Source organism: Rattus rattus, chromosome 7 (assembly GCF_011064425.1).
Source record: "Rattus rattus isolate New Zealand chromosome 7, Rrattus_CSIRO_v1, whole genome shotgun sequence".
NCBI lineage: Eukaryota > Metazoa > Chordata > Mammalia > Rodentia > Muridae > Rattus > Rattus rattus.
The window spans coordinates 19207766-19231726 of record NC_046160.1 but is presented as its reverse complement, the minus strand read 5'-3'; the positions used below and the strand labels follow the sequence as shown (position 1 = coordinate 19231726).

General features: G+C 46.1%; 2 protein-coding genes across 2 annotated transcripts in view; both read right to left on the bottom strand.

Annotated features, from left to right (window-relative positions):
• The window catches only part of Srd5a2 (steroid 5 alpha-reductase 2), a 37144-nt gene that overhangs the window by 1461 nt on the left and 11722 nt on the right, over positions 1–23961 (bottom strand). Inside the window, exons 2-4 of the mRNA XM_032908934.1 lie at positions 12859–13022; positions 6794–6895; positions 3238–3388 (exon numbers count right to left, since the gene is read on the bottom strand). Of these exons, the coding sequence (XP_032764825.1) occupies positions 3238–3388; positions 6794–6895; positions 12859–13022 (417 nt within the window). The remainder of the gene's footprint in view (positions 1–3237; positions 3389–6793; positions 6896–12858; positions 13023–23961) is intronic.
• LOC116905942 (membrane magnesium transporter 2) lies at positions 8531–10452 on the bottom strand. Its single transcript, XM_032908936.1, has one exon. The coding sequence runs from the start codon at positions 10109–10111 to the stop codon at positions 9737–9739; it is 375 nt and encodes a 124-aa protein (XP_032764827.1). The 5' UTR covers positions 10112–10452; the 3' UTR covers positions 8531–9736.

The window sequence follows — 23961 nt, the reverse complement described above, 5'->3', positions numbered from 1 at the left end:
AACTACTGTCTGGTTGGACCTAAGGCCTGCTCCAAAGGAGGAAATCTATATCTGGGACACTAAACACCGGTGCAGAAGCCCATAGCTGGAGAGGTCATAGGCTGGGGAAGTTACTGCAACTGTTTGCTAAATGGAGAAGCTGTGCCTGTCAAAGCGCTGTCTACTGATTCTGTTTATCCCCACAAATCAGTGCTACCGGCAGCTTTGCTCAGAGAAGCTCCATTTTTGTGGTGGACAGTAATAACTGCAAAGACTCGTAATGAGTCACAGTGCTGAGAACCAGGAACTGCTAAGTGCCCAGCCAAGAATGGATCACCTCTCCAAGGCTCAGGAGCATCACAGGAGACAGGGCAGGAGGGATGTAAGAGCTGGGAGACAGAATGGAGCGAAGTAGACCGCTGTCTACAGAATATAGTCTCACCACCACACTTCTGATTCTACAGCGGTTGACATCACCCACATAAAACCTAAACAAGATTGAGCCTGTCCATATCCTGCCATGACCCTCCCCCTAGGACCTACAGGCAGGAAATCATAGCAAGTAGGAAGGAGTTCACAGGACCAACACCTCCCTGAGGATCTGTAGATAGTTAATAGCTGCTGGGAGAGATGTTCTCTTCCTTTAATGGTGTAGCTGCCAGTAAGGACACCGTGCTCTTGTAAATAATTCCTTACCAAGGACCCTGTAACCAACTCTAATGAGGCTCACTCTGCCATGAGAGGTAAGTTAATGCGGCTGACGGGAGGGCTCAGCAGTTAAAAGCACGTGTTGCCCTTCTAGAGATCCTGAGTTTGGTTCCCAGCATGCACGTCCAGCGACTCACAAATCCTCGCCTATAACTCAGTTCCAGTATCTGATGCCCTCTTCTGAGTGTGCACATACACACACACACACACACACACACACACATAGACACATACACACATACACACACATACACACACATACACACACACATGTAAATAAAAGTACACCTTTGAAAATAATATAAAAACATGTAAGAACAAGAGGGAAACAACAGAGAAATAAAAGATGCATATAATAAAATACATGATGTACGTAGGAAAATGCTACGAGGTTCACTATTGTGTCCAAAAAACACCTGCTAACAACAAATAAAATTTACAAGAAGCCTGGACAAAGTTAACTTCGGAGAATCAGCAGCAATTTTTGAAAAATATCCTTTCCTGAAGTTTAGGGTGCAACTATTTCTATGGGTCTCATTTTGCCCCCTAAAAGGTAGGTTGCGATCCTAAGTCCCAACGCCTGAAGATGCAGTCTTATTTTGGAACTACAGCCATCGCAGATGTGATTAATAATTAAAATACTGATGCAGGGTGGACCCTTAATCCCATAGATCTGTAAAGAGACGTGGAGGAGACACACGGGATGAGAAGGTAACAGAAAGACTGGCAGAGACTGGAGTGAGGCGTCTACCCCAGCCATGGAGAACCAAGAACCAAGAACCAGGGTGAGTCTCCACCAGAACTGAACAGAAATAAGCAAGGAAGGTTTCTTCTCTAAGCCATTCCAGAGAGCACAGCCCTGCTCTACCTTAAGGCCAAACCTCTGGTCTGCAGAATTCTGCAAAGATAGATTTTTCCTTGCTCTAAGCCATGCAGCTGGGGGTCTTTTCCTATGTCAGCCTGAGAGGAGCAACGCCTCTTACGAGAAGCCTTTACCCTGGGTGATCAAGTTGTCCTCTTAACTGGGTGAAACGAATGGCCCTCCAGGCATAATAAAGACAAAATGCACTCTGCTAAAGTGCTTTGGGTTTGAACTGGAACACAAAAGCGACCGCGTGTGCCAGAAGAGCCTGGTCTCCCCTGCTTTGGCTTGAAAAGCCCCTGTGTGCTCGGCCTTCCCCGCCAACGCCTGCCCTTGCTTCATGAGCACCTTCACAAAGCCCTCTTGGTCCTAGTAAAAGAGACACCCCTGGCTCTCCCTCTGGGAGGAATATAACCAGATGGCCTCAATTTGATTTTGATATTGCACCAGCTGGAAACTTCTGGCGGAATTATTGACGGAGAACTTCTCTGAGCTTTTCAGAGACCCTCCAAGCACCAGGCAATGCCCCGCCCCGACCTCTGCCACTCTTTCACTTCTCCTGAAGTGGGAGGGCTGTTGCGATGTCTCTCCAAGGCTGTGAACCTTGAACCCCCGTCTGTTTCGAGACAGGAAGTGATAGGACTAGTTCACAGGAGAAACAGCTGTGAACTTTGCCTATTTCCAAACTGGTCTCAGTTTCTATTCCGAAGAAAGGAGCTTATACCTCATTTAATATTAAAAACTATTAGAATAATCATTAGTCAGGCAAAGACACCGAGAGGAGGCAGAAACACTGAGACGAAAGATTAAGATGCGCTCAACCCCGTTCTTTACTCCATGTGTTCCTTCTTGGTCTCTAGGCATTCTCTTTTCTACAAAAACTACTTGAAGGTAAGAAGGTGACATCCTATCACCTCCTATCTTGAGAGGGACAGGGTTTCGATGGTCCCTAGCCCTACTCTACCCCTGGTTAATGGATTAATGAAGTGTTAGACCAACTCTCCAAGGGGGTTGGGTTGGGGAGCCTTAAGTGCCTGCAGTTCCAACATTTACCAGCAGGTGGCGCACTCGGGGCTCACCTGCTTTCCTTATTTTGTGACTGGCTGGCAATGGTCTCATCCCTGGAGGACACATCAAGAAATACAATGAACGAGAACTGAACTGAAGCGTGACGTTTCTTTCACCTCTTAGCCCATTATCTAAAGTTTCCAGACAAGCGGTGATAAGTCTTATTTGGAGAAGAATACTATGTGAATGCGACACCTTATGACACTATGAACTGTCAACTTGACCCTTAGGAGGCAGGCCTCCGGTCATACCTGTGTGGAACTGTTTATATTAAGGATAGCCTCAGAGGAATGCCTGCGAAGGGTTGTCCTGATTAAGTTCATTGGTGTGGGAAGAAGACCCATCTTAATTCTGGCAAGATCATTCCCTGATGAGGGGCCCGGGACGGTCTAAATGGAGAGGGACAGGCTGAGCACAGCAATGCATGCACTGATTCGTTTGCTTTCTGCTTTGACTACGAAGGCAACGTGCCTGGCTGCTTCAAGTTCCTGCCACTCTGACACGCATGGCACGGAAGAGCGAGCCGAATGAGCCCTTTCCTCCTGACGTTGTTTTTATGGGGTGTTTTTATCAGAGTGACGGGGAAACAAAAATAAGACAGGCCTCTGTTGAAATTTTACCTGTGGTGGTAAAAGGCTTGCATCCCCAGGAAACAAAGTGTGAAAAAGGCGAAAGCGAAGGCTGGGACGGACCACGTGGCCAAGGCGTAGCCAATCCATTCAATAATCTCGCCCAGGAAATTGGCTCCAGAGACGTAGGTAAACAGGCCGCCTGTGGACAGAAGAATCAGAAGGACAACACTCAGAACAGCGTTATTGTGACACTGTATCTCATTGCAAAGCACGCAGGACAGGTAAACAAATGTAAGTTGGGAGGCCCCCTCTCTAGCCAGAGTTCAGAGGAAGCTTTTCAGAGATGGGGTGAGGGGCAACAAGAACCCTTCACTGTAGAATGTTCTGGAATTCTGAGGAGCAGCCCCATCTGCTGATGGGCTTCGGTACAGGTTTCCTGACAATTGTTGGACCACCAGCTTCGAGCAGGACAAGCAAGAAGTGCAGATGACGGGCTTTTTGTCTTGTTCCATTAAAGAACATCTTCAGGCAGCTCTTTGCCTTCCTAAGCCTTACACTGGCAAGTCCAAAGGTCAACCGTTATGGTGGCCGCCAGTCACACCAAGTGAGATAACACATGGCATTGAAACAGAAACTTAATATGTGTGAGAGGTGATGTGATTCTTCTCTGGCCCTTTGATCTGCACTGTACGCGGCTCAATCTGAAAGCAGAGACTATGTGTCCGCTGGCGTTGGAGAACTCTGCTGCTGCTGAGACAGCCCACAAACATTTCCTCTCTCAGAACTATCTAGAAATCAAGATACTTCTAACGACATTCGATGTACCCACACTCAAACTTTATGAGCCGTATTAAACTAGGAAAGTTGTGACCAAAACAGCTTTACCCTTCTATAATTACATTGCGATGTGCTCTTAAGTCATTCTCTCTCCGTCTCATAACTCGGTTGGAAACTGACCTTGGCAATCTGGTTTTTAAGTACTGTCTCTGCTCGTCTGTACTTAATTATTAAGCCGGCGTTTTAAAGTGTTGGTATGGTGGGAATGTGAGCGCTGCCCACAGATTCGTGTGTGAACACTTTGTCCCCAGCTGGTGGTACCGGATTCAGAAGGGTAGAGAACCTTTTGGCCGTGGGTCCTTGCTGGCAGGTGCAAGGCTATCAGGAGCCTGGTTCCTGTGCCAGTTCTCCACTTTCTAGCTGCTATGGAGATGTAAGCAAGTCGCCCCATGTTCCTGCCACCAATGACAAGAGTTCTCCTAGTACGATAAGGCTGCCTAGCCCAACTTTCCCCACCTTGACACTGAGGCATCACTCTGTCCAGTATTGTGTCCCACCGGCTGGAGAGCTGGCAGAAGGGGCAAGCTTCTTTCTGTTGCCTTTCTTAAGGATGACACTGTTTCCCTACCTTTCTGCCTGTGATGCCTCTGACTTTGTGAGGGACCCCTGTGTACTGAAAGGGTCTGGTTATCCATAAGCATCACGAATGATCTTAGTTCTTTAGATACCAAGGAGATGATGGTAATCAGCCACATATATGTATTACTAATCACAAAAGTCTTTGTCATTATTAATCAGTAGTTGTCAGTCTATGGCAGCATCAAATGATCCAGAATATGTTTACTGCAGGCAAGGTCTCTGTTTACATGCGGAAGGGTGAGAACCACCATCCACTTGCTGAGGTGATCACCTGGTCTGATTCCTTGCCAAATGTTTATGGATCAGACTCACGCTCCTACGTTTTTGGGGCCAGTTACAGTTGCAAGTTTTCTGTATCCCGATCTCCTTTTTCTTTTTCTTTTTTTTTTTTGAGCTGGGGACCCAGGGCCTTGCGCTTGCTAGGCAAGCGCTCTACCACTGAGCTAAATCCCCAACCCCTCTGTATCCCGATCTCCAAAGCGGCACAGTCACGTGCTGCACATGGCGTATCTGTCAATAGCAGACTGTTCACATGATGGTGAGCCATTTAGACTGTAACAGACCTCGAATGTTAGCCACCCGAGTAACACCACAGCCATCACAGTGTCAGCACGGCACGGTGCCAACATATGAAAGCCCAGGGCCCGTCATTACTGTGCCTAAGGACATGAGTTCAAGCCCCAGTACCCACACTAAAGCCAGGCACAGTGGTGCATGCTTATACTCATGGTGCTGAGAAAGCGCTGTGGCCAGCCTGGCTGAATCAACGAGTGCCAGGCTCAGTGAGAGACTACATCAGCGAAATAAGGTAAAAGTGCAACTGAAGGAGACACCTGACCTCAAACTCGCCTTCGTGCGGATACGCACAAGCACCCGCACATGTGCTTGGACATGCAAGACAAAATTTATAACTTAAAAAATAATTTTTAGGGAGAACATATGATTACACACAGTATTTAATGTTTAATAATTATATAATTATATTAAGAGTCTATGTTATGGTTCATGTGGTTATTATGCCAGTCGTTGTTAGAACATAATTCTTCTGCTTAGAAAAAAGTTAGCCATAAGACAATCCCACACTGTATCTGGGAGTGAGGAAGCCATGCATGCTGCTCTGGGAAACTTCCAATAGGCATGAAGGTTTTGTAAAATACACGACATTGAAGATCATAATCACATGTAAGCCAAGGCTGAGGTCTGCTTTTCTTTTAGATTTTAGCAAATCTTCTTTTTTTTATTTATTCAAATTTTCAGAATAGGCTGTACTCTATAACCTAGGTATGCAGTAGGCTGCCCTTCCAGGTTTGGGTAAGAAGACAATGATGCTCACATAACAATGAAATGCTCAGCTTTATCGATAACACAGGAAGGTTCAACCCTGGGTCAATGGACCAGCTTAAATCCTAGGGTGTAACCTATTCCTCATTGCTTATATCCAAGCCTGGTGTCCTCTGTCACCATGAGGGCACTATGATCTTCCTCCCTTGGGTGGGAGGGAAGTCTCTTACAGTTCTCTCTCTCTCCCTCTCCCTCCCCCATCCCCCCTCCCCCACCCACATGTATGTGTGTGTATGTGTGAGTGTGTATGTGAGTGTGTGTGTGTCTGTGTGTGTGAGTGTGTGTGTGTCTGTGTGTGTGTGTGTGTCTGTGTGCGTGTCTGTGTGTGTGTGTGTGTGTGTGTGTGTGTGTGTGTGTGTGTGTGTGTGTGTGTGTGTGTTTGTGTGTGTGTGGTGTGTGTGTGTCTGTGCGTGTGTGTGTGTGTGTGTGGAGTGTGTGTGAGTGTGTATGTATCTGTGTGTGTCTGTGTGTGTGTGAGTGTGTGTGTGAGTGTGTGTGTGTGTGTGTGTAACAAGGCCAACGTTGAACTCACTGCATACTAAGAATGACTTGAATCCCTGATCTTCCTACCTCCCCCTCCTAAGTGTTGGGGTCATAGATATGCACACCATGCCTGTAGTTAAGTGTGATGGAGATGGAGTCCGGGCTTTAAGCATGCTAGGCAAGCACTCTACCAACTGAGTTACGGCCTCAGCACTCTTGGAGGGACAGAGTATGCAGGGGAGGACAGAAGGCAGCCAAGGTGTATCTAGTGCATAGCGGTGATGTCACAGCCCCCCTCCCCTTTGTTAATCACTGGGGCAGGCTCCAGAGAAGAATGGGAATCCTGCATCAGGGGAGGCGTTACCTCGTGGAATCCTATAGATGACTTCTCCAGGCTTCCTGAGCTGGCGTAGGGTGTAGTCACTGTGGATGTTGATTCCCATTCCCAGAATAAACAGGAAGACCCCTTGGCAAAGAAGAAAAGAGGCGGGTCAAAAGATTTGCTTCGACTCAGTATTTATCACACGAGATAGGCTGTTGGGTGTTTGTTGTTTTTTGTTTGGTTGGTGGGTTTGGGTTTGTTTGTTTGTTTCTAGAGAGGGTTTCTCTATGTAACCCTGGCTATCCTGGACCTTATTCTATAGGCCAGGCTGACCTCAAACTCATAGAGATCCACTTGCCTCTGCCTCCCAAGTGCTGGGATTAAAGGCTTATGCCACCACTACCTGGCTTTTTCCTTGAAATAAATTGCTTAAATTTAATTGCTAAATCTAATATGGTACTGGGATAGGATCTGAAGCCTTCAGGGAAGAGAGGTTGTACTATTTCCCAGGGTGAAACAACTGCTCTCACAAAGAATCGTGATGGACAGAGATGGGAGGAGGGAGTCGAGTAGAGGTAGCAGCACTGTGTGTGTCTAGACAAGCCATTGTGATAAATCAGTGAGTAACAGCAAGCCCTTGGCTCATTCACAACCGACCGATTGGCTGGCTCATTCAATAGCCGGATCTACTCTCTTCTTCTTTGTCATGCCCTACTGTGAAAGTTGAAAGGCAACCATATACATATATGAAATTGCCTCAAGATAAATTTTATTAATAAAAAATGTGACTGTATTCTTTGTAGTCACATATAAATATTATGCTCAAGGCAGTGGTTTAATAAAATGAATGCTGTTGGCAGGTAGAGGAACTACAAGTCTTCTCGAAGTCATCCGTAGGTGTAAGCTTGAGAGAAGTGGGATCTCATTTCTGTTTAATACTATCGTAAATACAGTACACACATGTTTAGAATACTAGGCATTAATTGGTGTTACCAGAAGCAAATTGCCCATTGCTGTCACCCAGATCATCACATTAAACACCTTCCTGTCCGTCCTTCGGTTTTCATCTGATCTAACACTTCGCCATGTAGCTTGCAGGCCATATTCTAGTCCCTCAGATGTCCCCCAGATGCCTCTTATAGGTGGTTTGTATAAACCAAGGTCAGATACAGCCGCAGCCGGCTTCTGCTCGCTGTGTCCGTTAGAGCCTTTGAAATCTGGCCCAGACTTTTTTTTTTAATTCAGAAGACTGCCTTGAGAAAAATAAATGGTCATTGATTGTTCCCTTTGCCAGATGTAACTGGATGATTTGCTCATGGTTCTCTCTGCTGTACTTCGTGTGAACTGGTTTAAGATGTTTCCAGTGTGGTTACATTACCGGTTCCCTACATAAGGAGTTGGTGTGTCTGCTCTCAATTTAGGAGAGATATTACATTTTCTTCAATGCATTTTCCTCCTTTTTATTGACTCATATGGGGGGTGCACACACATATGTTATACCTGTGTGAGTATATGGGGTTACAGGTGACTGTGAGATGCCATGTGGGTGCTGGGAACCAAATCCAAGTCCTCTGAAAGAAGGGTAAGTGCTCTTAATTACTAATCCATCTCTCTAGGCTACAATGTATTGCAACAAAATGTCATCACCTGAGAGAAAATCTCAGCCTGCCAGCCCCCAGCTCTTTACTTTGAGGCACACTAGGGAAGTTTCATAAATCCAATATTCTTTTCTCACTTATATACATTTTCTTTCTATATCTCATTTTTTTTTTTTGCCCCTCAGGGAGACGACATTCTTGTCAAAGTAGACCATAAGGACAAGTAAACAAACCAGACAGACTCAGCCAACTGCTAACCAAAGATATCTGGGGGAAATTCCATCTGTAGCAAACATATGCAAGCATCTTCTTATCATTACTCCCCAAACAATGCAGTACAGCATCTCTTTACACAGGATTTACATGGTACTAGGTGTCATGCGTAATCTAGAGATGACGGGAAGTATATGGAGGGTGGGCATAGTTTCTATGGAAATACCATGTCATTTTCTAAAAGCTACTTGAGCATCCGAGGATTTTGGTTTCTGTGCATGGTTATAGAGTCAATCCTCTGTAGATACCAGGGGACCGTTTTACATAAACACATCCCCCTCCTTGGTTCTTGTCCTCTGACAAACTTAATACCTTTGTAAATGCCAGAATCTCGTATGGAACCACAGCAAGAGAAGTGGGCATATAATCTGCCATAGCAAGCGACATGTGGAACTGGCCACAGGGGTAGTTAGATTGGCAGGGGCAAGGCTCCCTCGACCTCTCATGTGCACTGTTCTGGGAATGCTAGCCTTGCCCTTCACCCAGCATGGAAAATCATCACCACCTTTGAGCTTATAGCTCACAGCAGCCTCCAGATCATCAGTCTGAGAGCCCAGAAGGAACCTCTGGTGAGAGACATTCCTCTTAATGAAGAATCAAGTCACACATTGTGAAAACCTTCAAGTTCCTTCAGGACGTAGTCAGTGAGCAGAGCCCAGGAGAGCCCACATGCAAGCTCAGTTTCAAAGGCTCAGAATGCACGAGGAGCTCACGTTTGGGTTTAGGGGACAGAGCCAGGGAGAGATCGATGTCTCAGTTCAAGCATGCAAAAGTGCACGTCTTCCTTACTGAGGCTTTCACGTTCCATTCGGCCCCTTGACAGACAGAGGGGTGGGGTCCACCTGCAGTGTCTGTTTTACTTGGGCTGAGATTCCAATGTTTGCCTCACCCAGAAACAAACCCACAGTTAATGAGCTTTCTACAACTGCAGGAGGGTCCCTGACATAAATACCTTTTCTTTTGTTTTTTAATTATAGATTTTTTAAAATTAAGTCTGAAATATCAGTACAAATACTGATGTGTAGGGGGTGTTTTACAGCCCAAATCCCAGTACTTAATTCTGCTACTTAATTTGCAAAGAAAAAGCTGAACGGTGCAGTAATGATTTGCGATTTCAAAACTTCAACCGTATGTCGTCGGAAGATGGCACGCTGAGGTTTGAAGAACGAGTTGTATCCGAAGGCTGGAGAAGACTGGAACCAGAATGTTGAAACACATAAAAAGACGGGCGATTCCTTAAGGTGTCAAATGTCACATTCTTTAGTTCTGAAGTGGCATCCCGGTCTCTAAAGTCCCCTGCAGTATGAACTACGCCATAACAGGTAAGGGCGAAGGCCAAAAGTGTCTGGAGAACTATATCAGCCGGCAGCGGCTCATACTTCATTTCTGCCAGCCTCGTGTGAGAACGATGCTGTGCAGCCGAAAAGGCAGCATGGGCGAGGGCGGAGAGACCAACGCCCACCAGCACCTTCCACAGCCACGCCACCATGTTTCCAAGGGAGTGGCAGCCCCAGAGCTAGCCTTCCACACCAGGGGTAAATGTGTTAGGAGGAAGGGCTTGTCCTGGCTCACAGTCTCATCTGGCCTCGTTGCTTTGGGCCTGCAGCAGCACAGGACATCATGGTGGGAGCACTTAGCAGAACAGGGGTGTTCAGCTCACAGCCTCTTTGCCAGGGCGCTGCGGGCCCCAAAAGACGCAGCACGGTGTCCGGCAGGGGGCGCTGCACCCGGGACAAAGCAGGGCGGGGGCGCTGGGTACCCCTAGCCCTGAGACGCGCGGCGGGAAGGAGCGGACGCGGGAGAGGGAGGGAGACACGCGGCGGCGCGGGGGCGGGGCGGCCGGCGGGGCGGGGCTCTATATCTCATTTTTACCTAAGAAATATCATACCCTATAAGTGTTCACATCTGTTTGTTTTGTGTTTTTAATTTTGCAAGACTTGGTTTTAATGTATGTATGTGTATGTGTGTGCAGGTGTCTGCAGAAGCCAGAAGGTCAGAAAAGGGCCCAGAGCTCCTGAAGCTAGAGTCAAAGGCAGTTGTGCGTCACCCAACAGGGATGCTGGGAACTGAACTTGGGTCTTTGCTGTTTGTTTCATTTCTTTGTTTTGTGAGCAGATGAAGAACAGCCCAATGGAGCAGGGGTCTCACTCAGTGCAGGGGTTACTGACTGCAGACATCCAGCCTACACGTAACCACAGCTTAGTGCAGGCCACGCTAAAGTAGCTAGGGAAAAGAGAGTCCAGCGGGAACTGGTTCTGAGCACAGCCAGGAGTAGTGCCGATAGGCAGAATGGGACTCGGGATGTTAAGAAGCATCAAACCTACTGTGGTCTACATAGTAGCCAAGATTCTAAACAAAGAACTGGGATGCCCGGGACCTTGATTCTTCTTACAAACGTGAGGGGAGGGAGCCAGGGAAATGGCTCTGTCCCTACAGTTCTTAGCTTGCAAGCACGAGCACCTGAGATTCCTCCCACAACCCACGTTCTACAAAAGCCTGCGTGGTGAAAATGGTTTACACGCTTGTAAACCCAGAAAAGGGGACGTAGGGAGAAGCAGATCCCTGGCACTCTCTGCCCTAGATAACATATATATACATATAAATATATATAATATGTAGTATAATGTATATCACAACATATATTTCATATATAAACATATAGGTCTATACATATAAACAACTCCAATTTCTGTGAGAGGCTTTATCTCAGAAAATGTTGCAGGTAGCTGTCCTGAGGAACAGCTCCCACAATTTATCTCTGGCCTCCATGTGCACCTGCATACAGACACACAGAAACACGCACATACGCCCATATAAAATGGGGGGAGATTTTATATTGTGTCTTTTATTATGTAAGATAACTTTTTAACTTAGGTATATTTTAATTAAATCCCTTCCCTCCTCCAAGTTCTTCCAGACTCTCTCCCCATCTCTACCCACTCAACTTTAAGTTCTTTCTCAAAAAACAAAAACCTACAACAACCGTCCCCAAAATCAAGAAAACAACACCCCCCCCAAAAAAACACACCAAACTGTAACCAAATGAAAGTGCACACGCGCACGCGCACGCGCGCGCGCACACACACACACACACACACACACACACACACACACCCCAAAAACAAACAAACAAACAAAAAAACCTGTGGAATCTGTTGTATCTGTTATGTTTGTTGGTCAGCCTCTCCTGAACATGAAACCTGTCCTGCGTGGTTGATATGCCTCCATTGGAAAAAACTGATTTTTCCCTCCCCAGCAGGTATAAACGACAGTTCGGTTGTTAACCTTTACCCTAGTGGCTAGGTTTTCATTCATTCATTCATTCATTCATTCATTCATTCATTCACTACATAAGATATAAAATATAAAATAAAAATATAAGATAAAACAAACCCATCACATGGAAGTTGGACAAGCCAAGCCACAGAAGGTAAAGAGCCCAAGAGAAGGCACAAGAATCAGAGGCACACTCGTTTGCACACTCGGGAATCCATGGAAGCCATAAAATACACACAGCGGACCTGGCGCAGACCCATATTGGGCCTGCGCATGCTGCTTCAGTCTCTGTGAGTTCGTATGAGCTTTGCGCATGCTGATTTGGAGGACCTTGTTTTCTTAGTGCCTCCATCCCCTCTGGCTCGTACCCTCCTCCCACCTCCTTTTTCGTGGAAAATAGGGGAAATTTTAAACGATCAAGTTCTTCAATTATTTCAGGTCAGGTGTTTAGGAAAAGCCTCTTTTAGGAGGCGTAAATTGGTAGAGAGATGAACAAAGCAAGATAAAGGGGCAGGTCTCAAAGCTCAGCGAGGCAGAACATTCTAGGAGCACGGAGCATCATGGACAGAAGGGCTAAGACAGAACAGGCTTGACAGTTTGAATCCCTGCAGCAAGGCTTCTGGAAGTAGCACAGAAAGCAAAGTGTGGGGGGGGGGCTCAAGAAAAACTGCTAAATTGAAAAGACTGGGAACATTTGGTTTTTATAGACAGGGGAACCCGTTTGTTTCTTAGGCGCGGTAAAAATCTATTGGGTCATTTCGAGACGGGAAATGGCAAGATGAACCGGCAAGGCAAGTGTTTGAACAGTCTCTCCAGCTGCCTTACAGGGAAAGGCCGGTGTGAGTAGGAAGGGAGTTTGTGAGGAGACCGCAGTAGCAGGATGAGAAGAGACAATAGTGACTGACACTGTGGAACTGGTGTTACCTGGGAAGGGACGGACAGGAGATGTCAGTCACTCACCAAAGCTAAACCGCACATCTGTGTACCACTCCTCGGGGTATTCTGCGCAGTAAACCAGGTAGTAGGCTTGAAGGAGTCCGTTCCCTATGCAGAAGGCAGTGGCTCTCAAAAACAGCACCGCTGGGAAAGGCCTCCCTCTTGTGAGCAACGAGTAAATAAATGTCCTAGGAAAAAGAAAGTGATTAAGAGTCATTATTGAAGGGGGAAAGAAGGGAAGGGGAGGGGCCAGGATCGAAGTGAAGCAGGGAGTGGAGAAGAGGTCAAACCACAAAATAGTTCAGACAACCCCACTAAACTTATTGTTACGAACACTTTCCCCTTAATTTTCGCCCAGTCAGTAAAGTGTTTGACTTGCAATTCTTTTTTTTTTTTTTTTTTTTAGGTCTGCCATGGTGGCACCCCTTGACCCAACACAAGCGACACAAAGACATGCGTTGGATGGAGGTCACTGTCTGGTACGTGGTGTTTGCTCGCGTTTTGTTTTGTTTTGTTGTTGTCTTGGATTTTTATTTGTCTGTTTGCCTTATAATGTTAAAAGTGCATAGAAACTAGCATGTGGTGCCTTGTTTTATTTACGAAAGTTAGACAGCGTCCCTGTTCAGCAGCTGACTGCAGAGGGAAGACTAGAAGAATTATCACCCCGTAAAAATCAAGGGAAGAAACTGGCTCGGCAAAAATGTCAGGATCAATTCTTTTTTTCAGAAATTTGGATGTTAACTAAAACGCGGCAGCAACCTGCAGCACTCTGATAAAGGGAAGATTGAAATGCATGGAACACAACGAACCCCGGGACATCAACTCTCCCTAGCTAGACCCATTTACGACGTTCATGCTCTCTGCGGCCTTAAAACAGTTCATGTTCCAAGTGTGGCTGAGTCAGAAGGGGTGTGGCTGAGAGTCAGAAGGGGTGTGGCTGAGAGTCAGAAGGGGTGTGGCTGAGAGTCAGAAGGGGTGTGGCTCTTTCACACTCCCTAAGAGAAGCCTCCCTGCAAAGCCCTGCTCTGCTCCATAGGTTTGTCTGTATTCCACCTCACACATGCTGAACGATTTAGAGAGCAGCGCCTTTTAGTATTCCGATAGCTTGGTAACCCAGGGTGGTTACCAAAGGGGTAAAGATGAACCCTATGAAAGTTTACAAGGAAAAGCTAGGGGATGCGATGCTCTTATGAATTTAGCAACACTCAGATGCATTCCAGGGGAAAGTGGTATTTGGAATATCATTATGGATGAGGGTGCCCAGAAAAACAGCACTCTCTGAGGTCTAGGGGTAACAGTCCACCAGCAGTGACACACGACCAGGCCTCTGTCCATCAACACCACTCCCCTCAGGAAGCCAGGGCATCATGAAGTAGCAGCTAATGAGACAACAGAGACAGGGGAGGATGCAAGGATGACAGCAGGTGTTTCATTGTGTGGGAAAGTAAGGGAACAATTGAAGAGAAAGGGAGACAGGAAGTTGCCCAACTGCTCCACTAGCCAAACTTGTGGTAAACAGGGCGTAGAAAAGAATGATGGCTGGAGATGCTTGTGAATGTTGGATAAAGTTCTGTGACTTCATATTGATTCATATACATATGAATGGCATGTATATATGATGGCAGTGATGAAAACAGACACACCCTAATGGGATATCCATTCTCCCAGCCAGCCACAGCTCCATTGAGTCTCCTTTCCCCAGAGCACCCAGCACCTGATGCCTGGATGACTGACAATGGCAGTGGGGACAGGGTTTGTAATGCTAGTGGCTCTTGCCTGGAGTCTCAATTCTCCTGTCTCTTAAATTTGCAGGAGGACACTGACCCAGGCCTACTCACAGGACACACTTCTCAGGAGAAATGACTCTGAGACAAGGCAACAAGAGACACTTCATGGAGGCAATCACCCAAGAAATAGCTGGTCCAGTGTGGAATACACAAAAATCTTGAGTAAATAATGAACAGTACAAATATGTCTGGTAAATAAACCCCCAAAGGATGCTCAAGGAAATGTTTTCCTCGAGGCAGGAAATGCCAAGGAAAGGGGCCTGCAAGACAATAGAAGCCAAGAAAACCACTCAGTTAGAGGGCAATAATTACAATACACAGACGGTTTTGAACTGGAAGTTCAAGAAGGAATGACTTAAGATATTATGCAGGGAGGAATGGACCACATCTGCTAGGGCTTTTTAAACATTCTGTAGAGCTGTCTGCCTGTCTGCCTGCCTGCCTGCCGTCTGTCTGTCTATGAATGATGTAGGCACAAGGCACAACACATGGAGGTTAGAAGACGATTTGGGGAATCAATTTTTCTTCTTCCACTTTTCCTGGCTTCTAAGATCAATCAGGTCTTCCGACTCTGGAGGGTCTTCAAATGCATCTCTCCAGCCCAGTGGTCAACAACCTTCCCGATGCAAGGAAGTATTTGACAGTGACCTAAATCACATGGACCTACCCTGCCCTACCCTGATAAAGCACTGAAGGAAGTTACATGGTTCCCAACATTTGCTTACACCATGCCTGGGATTATTTATCCAAGCAGAAGGAAGCAACAGAAGGTTCCTTCTTGTTCCTGAGTGTTCTACTTGGAAAGAATACTGGTCTTAAAGAAGAAGCCTTGAGTTTGAGCAATAGTTCTCTTAAGTTCCTGTGTGCCCTTGGAAGGTCACCTCCCTTCCCCTAGGGCAAGCTCAGGCCTGAAAATACCAAGGTCATCGAGAGACTTTGAGTGGAGAAAGCCCAGAGCAGTGGTTCTCAACCTTCCTGATGCTGTGACCCTTTAATACACTTCCTCATGGTGTGGTGACTGCAACTATAAAATTATTTGTGTTGCTACTTCGTGACTGCAAATTTGCTACTGTTATAAATTGTAAATATCTGGTATGCCGGGTATCTGATGTGACCCTGTGAAAGGGTCATCCCATCCCCAGAGGAGTCATGACTCACAGGTTGGGAACCACTGCTCTAACCCATCAGTTACATTTTAATTTTTTTCCCTAGTTGGGAAAAATGTTTAGGTCCCAGAAGTGTAGCAGAAGAGATAACAATGTTATTCAATGCATTCATTTGGAAAGATGAGCAGGTGAGTCTTGGTTATAGTTAGGGATACACCACATATTCAGTGATATCTATGATGCATATTGGGTTTAAGGCCAAAGAACAAAATGATGGATGTTTCTAAGAGGCAAGTTATTCAGATCAAGTCCCTGCAATTTTACACATGGAAAAGCTAGAGCCCCAAGAAGTTAAATAATATGCCCCAATGGTAGGTCCCACAATGGAATAACAGCAAAATCTAGATTTCTCTGGGTCTTTGGCTCAGTCCTAAGTGGTTGCCCCACAAGTGTGAAAGCCTGAGTTTGGTTCTCTGGCACCAAAGGAGATCCAGGGACAAGAGCTCACATCTGAAGCCTCACTGCTGTGGTCTTGGAGACAGGAGGATCCCCGGAGATCACTGGCAGGGTTTCTAGTCAAATTTATGAACTCCAGGTTCAGTGAGAGACCATGACTTAAAATAGGTAAGGGGCTGGGGAGATTGCTGAGTGGTTAGGAGCACTTGTTGTTCTTAAAGAAGCCCTGAGTTCAATTCCCAGCACCTTCAGCCATCCATAACTCCAGTTCCAGGGGATTCAGTGATCTCTTCTGATCTCCATGGACACTACACACAGGCTTGCAAGCAGAACATTCACACTCATAAAATAAAATAAAATTGAAATTATGAAAAAATAATGTGATAAAAATGGAGGAAGACACTGGACCTTGGCCTCTATGTGCATACGCACATATGAGTGTGCACACACACACCATATACACAAAATAAATTAAATTAAACAAATGTAGGTCTTTTGCTAAATTCATTTACCTACATTAAACTTGCTGGTTACTCCAGAACTAATATTTTTTAAAAATTATTTATTATATTATATTAATTATATTCACATATACATATTACTGTCACATGTGATTGGCACGGTCGTTACTGTGGTTAAGTTAGTCTGAGATTTATTGCATCAAAGACCTAACTACATGTGTACTTCTTCAAGAGGCCAGGTGCTTCAGCTTATGGTGACTCTCTTAAAAAGACATTTCTGTGAGTCACATCCATCAAAGAGCCAGAAATTTGTCTTAAAACCTCATGTGTTGGACACTGCATCCCTTAGGCTCATATGTTGATGGCGATTTAGAGATGGCACCCAAGTAATGGATGTAATCCATCTGCTCGTGGATCAGCAGGGTACTGAAGGGGTGACTTTATTGTAAAAGCAGCACTTTCTGGTACACGTGTCCTGTCTTGCCTCTCTGTGATGCCTCTCAGACACATTATAATGCGGAAAGGAGGCCCTCACCACATCCCTTCTCCAAAACACCACCAACATAGGAACCTGAGGGATGCGGTTTCCAACACTTGGTACAGGTGCCAGTACCACATCTTTGAACTTCCCAGGCCTTAGCACTGCAGTCTAAAGAAACCTCTATATTTTATACATGACCAGGTCTCGGGTATTTTGTTATAGCAACAGAGGATGAACGAAGACAACTGACACTTAACTTTGTAAATTTCTTATTCACTTACACACACACACACACACACACACACACACACACACACACACACACACACACACACACTCATCTCTATTGCAGACAATAAAGAAAGTCAAAGTCTGGAAACTATGACAGAAATCACAGTTACGCTTTAGATAAGGAATTCTAGCTTCAAAGCCTTGAACTCTGCTCTTGGAGCTCATCGGCAAGCCTAACAAAAGCATTGGGTTTGAGGTCAGAAATTGTGGACCAGTTTTTGTCCTACCTAAAAACAGGGCTTCATTCCTTCCCTGTGACCTCCCAAGATCTAGGCGTGTAGTGCAGTGGTGAAGCACTTGCCTAGCATGCTCAGGGCACTGAACTCCATCTAGAGATAGAGTCAAGCTGTAGCACGATTGAGGAAGGAATGTGTGCATGTATTGCCTCATCTACAAATCCAACTTTTAGACTTAAACAGCCAGGTAGTCGCACAGGCACCCACTCCTTGTATTTTCACTCTCTTGGCAAACACCATCAACCCTAGGGAACACAGAGACAGCCCTGCGCTGCTGAACCTTCACACCTTGGGACTCATCTCCTGACCAGGTGCTGGATCACAGGGGACCTTGAATGCTCTGTGTTCAGAGTGGCTGAAGAAATAAACATCTGCTTCCTGTGTCACTTCTCTGGAAACTATAGACTGCCTCCCTGCTCCCTGGTCCAAGCATTCAGACTCTGACCCCTAAATCCCCTACAGAGCCCCTCTCTCTACATCCAAGCACAACAGTGACCACACTCATTTCCATGAATAAAATCACCACCTCAGGGCCAGAGAGATGGCTCAGGGGTTAAGAGCGTTCACTGCTCTTCCAGAGGTCCTGAGTTCAATTCCCAGCACCCACGTGGCAACTCACAACTGCCTGATGCCGTCTTCTGGTGTGCAGATGTACATGCAGACAGAGGTACCCGCATACACAAAATACATAAGTAGATCACTGCCTCTGCCTCTCACGTCCTCCAAACTGCTGAAGAAGGAAGAGGAGAGTGGGACCCTGACCCAGCATGTCTACAGGTCCTCTGTGCACAGGGCTCTTTCCTAGGGAGAGTGAAAATCAAAAAGGGAAACAAGCACTTCCAGAAGATGAAGTTCTGGCTTGATGAATTCTGTCTTCCTGACAGATCTTGGGCAAGCATCTTTGTGTGTAAGCTGAGGCTAGTCATAACTTTGGGATTAACATGATCACTCATTTCTCCCCAGATTCCCATTCTTGAGAGCTTCAGGGGCCTGAAGCTAGGTTAGATTCTCAGAGGGGAAAAAGTCTAGAGAGTCAGCAAAAACTCATTTAGAAAAATAACTGCCTCTTAGCAGTGAGGTCTTGTCCCCTGAATGAGAGCAAATGAGTCCAAATCCTCAGCTTACGACACTTCCAAAGTAAACCATGGATCTAACCCACGCTTATGGCCTCCTAAATCAATAATCCTTGCTTCTTAACCAAAGGGATGTATCAGAGTAAGCCATCCACGCTAACAAAGCACCAGAGGCCGTGGATGCTAGGAGCTCCTTAGCTGTTCATGCACAGCACGGCTGGCGTGCAGCAACGATTGATGCGGCCACTCAGGTCCCAGGCTCTTCCAGGGAGTCTTCGGAGAGCAAAAGCAAGCGAATGCGAATGAATCTGTAGGTTTTATTGAGGATGGGCCTTTGGAATAGAGCATTATATGTTACTCCCACCCTTGTCCCTTCGTCTCCACACAGCCATAGGGAAAATGGAAAATGCGACCTACCAGTCTTCTCAGTGGGAAAAGGAAAAATAAATCCATAAACATCAAGAATGTTGGGAAGCCAGAAGCCCTGGGGAACAAATATGGCTCTCAGGACATAAATGGCTTTGCTTTGGGAAACTGGAAGCAATTCAAAACAGTATATGTCTCCATGTAGAAAAAAAAATGGCGAAGAGAGGGGAAAGAGAATTGGAAGTTGGTTCATGAGACTGCAAACGAACACCAGGGAGTTGGACACTATTTCCCCTTCAGCTCTGTATGGTTGGTGCTGTTTATCAACCTGACGAGAATCTAGACTCCGCTGGAAGATGGGTCTTTGTCATGCCCGTGAGAAACTGTCTTGGCCACATTAATTGATGAGGGAAGGTTCACCTTGATTGTGGTCAGGACCATTCCCTGAGCTGGGAACCCCAGACTACATAGAGAAAGCCACTGGGAGTTAGCACAGATGCATTTATTATTCTGTGCTGCCTGACTGTGGGTGTGATGTGACCAGACACTTCAGGCTCCCGCTGCCTTCACCACCTCACTGTGGTCGACTGTACCCCAGAACAAGGAGCCAGAATAAATCAAAGCCTTCTCCCTTAAATTACTTTGTCAGAGTATTTTTTTTCATCTTTATTAACTTGGGTATTTCTTATTTATATTTCGATTGTTATTCCCTTTCCGGGTTTCCGGGCCAACATCCCCCTAACCTCTCCCCCTCCCCTTCTCTATGGGTGTTCCCCTCCCCATCCTCCCCCCATTACCGTCCTCCCTGCAACAATTGTGTTCACTGGGGGTTCAGTCTTGCAGGACCCAAGGGCTTCCCCTTCCACTGGTGCTCTTACTAGGATATTCATTGCTACCTATGAGGTCAGAGTCCAGGGTCAGTCCATGTATAGTCTTTAGGTAGTGGCTTAGTCCGTGGAAGCTCTGGTTGGTTGGCATTGTTGTTCATATGGGGTCTCAAGCCCTTCAAGCTCTTTTCAGTCCTTTCTAAGATTCCTACAACAGGGGTCCCATTCTCAGTTCAGTGGTTTAATGATGGCATTCACCTATGTATTTACTGTATTCTGGCTGTGTCTCTCAGGAGAGATCTTCATCCGGTTCCTGTCAGCCTGCACTTCTTTGTTTCATCCATCTTATCTAGTTTGGTGGCTGTATATGTATGGGCCACATGTGGGGCAGGCTCTGAATGGTGTTCCTTCAGCCTCTGTTCTAAACTTTGCCTCCCTATTCCCTCCCAGAGTATTTTATCTCAAACTTTTATTATTATCTTATGTATGTGGGTAGGTGTCTTAGTTAGGGTTTTACTGCTGTGAACAGACACCATGACCAAGGCAACTCTTATAAGGACAACATTTATTTGGGGCTGGCTTACAGGTTCAGAGGTTCAGTCCATTATCATCAAGGTAGGAACATAGCAACATTCAGGCAGGCATGGTGCAGGAGGAGCTGAGAGTTCTACATCTTCATCTGAAGGCTGCTAGCAGAATATTAACTTCCAGGCAGCTAGGATGCGAGTCTGAGAGCCCACACCCACATGGCCACACCTACTCCAACAAGGGCACACCTCCTAACAGTGCCACTCGCTGAGCCAAGCACATACAAACCATCACAGTATGTGTATGTATAAACATGCACTATCTGCATGGTAAACAGAGGCCAGAAGAGGGCATCGAATTCCTTGGAAATAGCGTTTTACAGGGTTGTGAGCTGACATGTGGGTGCTGGGAATTGAACCCAGGTCCTCTGAAGGACAGTCACTGCTCTTAGTCACTGAGCCATCTCTTACCCTGAGTCATTTTATCGCAGCAACAGGAAAAGAAACTACGATAGCATCCTCTGCCCTACCCACCCTTTGTGACGTTTCCATGGTCTTGTTTCTCTAATTTCTTCCTATGCTGCTGATGTCAATTTTAATTATCTTATGCTCATTCGGATAGAAGTGGTAAGTATTCTGTAAATGTGCAGCTTTCTGTAACGGCTAAGTAAATGTTCACTAGAAGGTGGAGGGAGGAGATGACACTCTCTTTGGAAAGGGTTAACTGAAATTGCAGTTCCAAATTAAACCCAGAAGGGAAAAAATTAGAAATAACACATCTTGTGTCTACCAACTCATATTTAACTAAATCTTCTTCAAATATAAGTGCTTTTGCTAAGATTAACAAGCCATTTGAAGACTCTTCACTATATGAAATGTGAGACTTGATTGTCAACCAAAATAAATTCAAGTTCTGCAAATATGTAGAAAGCTTCCCAGTGTTGCACTTAGCTGTTCTATATGGTGACCTTATGCCTCTGTCATTCACTGTCCCATTTCCCTGATTTCTTTTACAACAAAATTTCTCTTCAGAGCAGCCCACACTTGTCACCTCTCTGACATTTTCTCCTCTATTGCCTCTGTCCCCATAAAAACAAGCCCTGGTAAGGTCACCTGGTGCCATATTTCCAGACCAAGATCCGAGTTTCAGGCCTCTTCAGGCTGGGCAGAACCATCACCGTCTTCTCCTGGAGACAGTGCCAGAAGGACACCACACTCCCTTGGTTCTTCTGCTTCACTCATCTGTCCTGGTTTTCCTTTGTGGGTTTCTTCTCAACACCTGGTCCTCCAAATATTGATGTCCCAGATCTCAGACATTTCCTACTTTGTTAACCACTATCATTGTGATGACATCCCTTCAAAAATAGTATTAAGTAGTGGTGGTGGTGGTGGTGGTGGTGGTGGTGGTGGTGGGTGGTGGTGGTGGTGGTGGTGGTGGTGGTGGTGGTGGCGGCAAGGCAGTGTCACTGTGGTCTGATTGTGGTCCATCCTTGAACATGCACAGCACTGCAGAAGTCTTTAGGAATGTGTTTATGCTGTGAGTGTTTCACCCTAGTAAGCAGATGGACTCCTCTGCTGAAGGGTTTACAGGAGTGGCTGCTTGTTCTTGCCTTTCTAATCTTGTGGAGATTCTACAAGAAGGTCCTCACCAAATGCCACCACCTTGATGCTGAATCCCCCAGCCTCAGGAACTGTGAGGGCTAAATTCACACTCCTTACAAAGTACCCACTGCTGTCCTAGATGCGTGAGCAAACTAAGGCAGGCATCTGTCTGATGGCTCATTCACTCATAGACCACTCATAGGCAGCTCCCTGCTACGTGTCTCATGTCATGAAGATTTCAGTCTTAACGCGCCCTAAATAGGACTCCTGATCCCCCCCCTCTCTCCAAACCTGTGCATCTTCAGGGCCTTCTCATCCCAGGAAATTGCTACTTTATTCTCCCAATTCCAGTCTCTCTCTCTCTCTCTCTCTCTCTCTCTCACTCTCTCTCTCTCTCTCTCAGACACACACACACAAAATCTCCCTCCCTTCTCCCCACTCCCTTCTCCTCCCTCCCTCTCTCTCTCCATCTTCCTCTTCCTTTCCCCCTCCCTCTTCCTCTCCCTCTCCATTCTCCCCCTTTCTCACCCAGAGACCAGAAAAAAGGAAAAAAAAGTAACCTCACTCCTACCCAACGACAAAATTCAGAGAAAGTTCCCCTACCCCACCACTTTAAGCCCTGTGGAGTTGTCAGAGATGGCTAAGAGGGAGCCAGAACTTTAAGTTTTTCCATATTCTCTCAGTACATGGTGAGATCTTGTGGGGAGTCCGTACATCCTGACCCTAATCCTCTTCCTGGTCTGGGTGGTATTTGAGGGGACTGAGTGGAGAGTGGAAATATTCCCCAACTCCCAGCCGTCCTGCGGCTGCTCACTCCTATGAGGTGGGAGAAACACCTGGGAGGAGAAGGAGAACACAACGTTGCCAGCCAGGCAGTTGTCTGTGGAGGCCAAGTATGGATCCAGAACTCCCACCCCCTGCAACAGCAACAAGGAGCCTTGGCATTAAGAGAACCTGGACTGCTGCCCACCCAGGGCGGGAATGGGGTGACACTCCCATCACCTTAGCTAGATCCATGTGAGGAGATATTGACACAAAATCCTGACACACGCTACTCACCTGAGAGGAGGGACCCTCAGTTAAAAAAAATCTTCACAAGATCAGGCTGTATGCAAGCCTGCAGTGCGTTTTCTTAGGTAGTGATTGATGGGAGCGGGCCCAGCCCAATGGGGGTAGTAGTGTGCCTGGGCTGGACATGAGTTCTATAAGAAAGCAGGCCGAGCTAGCCAATGGGGAGCAAGCCACTGAGCAGCATCCAACCATGGCCTCTTCTTTAGCTCCTGCTTCCAGGTTCCTGCCCTGGTTCTGTTCCTGTCCTGACTTCCACAACCATCTGTAAGTCCAGTTCTCAGGGATCAGCTTCTTTCTTCTGGCCTATGCAGACACAGCACATGCAAGTGGCATACAGGTGTACGTGTAGGCAAAACCCTCATGCATATAAAATAAAAATTAAAAATAAACAAAGCAAATAACAACAAATGCTAACAACGTCACAGAGAAAAAAGAAATCTCATTCACTGCTGGTGGGAGTGCAAAGAGGGGAAGCCACTCTGGGAATGAGCATGGAAGGTCCTTAAAAAATAGTAAAAATAGAACTATCACATGATCCGTTACACCACTCTTGGGAGTGCAGTCTTAGGAACAGAACCATACACACTGTAACCCAAAGATATTGTAGCATTGTTCCCAATAATCATTGTGGAACCAGCTCTGGTGTCCCTCAATGATGAAATAATCTTAAAAATGTGAAGATTTAATTATATGTACGTACATTATATATACGATGGAGTTTTATTCCCACGTGAAGAAAAAATGGAATTATGTCACTTGCAGGAAAATGAATGCAATTGGAGATGATCATATTAAATAGAAGAAACAAGACTCAGCATGATGAATTATGATATGTTTTCTCTC

What these genes read in the sequence shown, in the direction of transcription:
- LOC116905942 (XM_032908936.1), bottom strand. Translation starts at nt 10,111, where the DNA reads ATGGTGGCGTGGCTGTGGAAGGTGCTGGTGGGCGTTGGTCTCTCCGCC.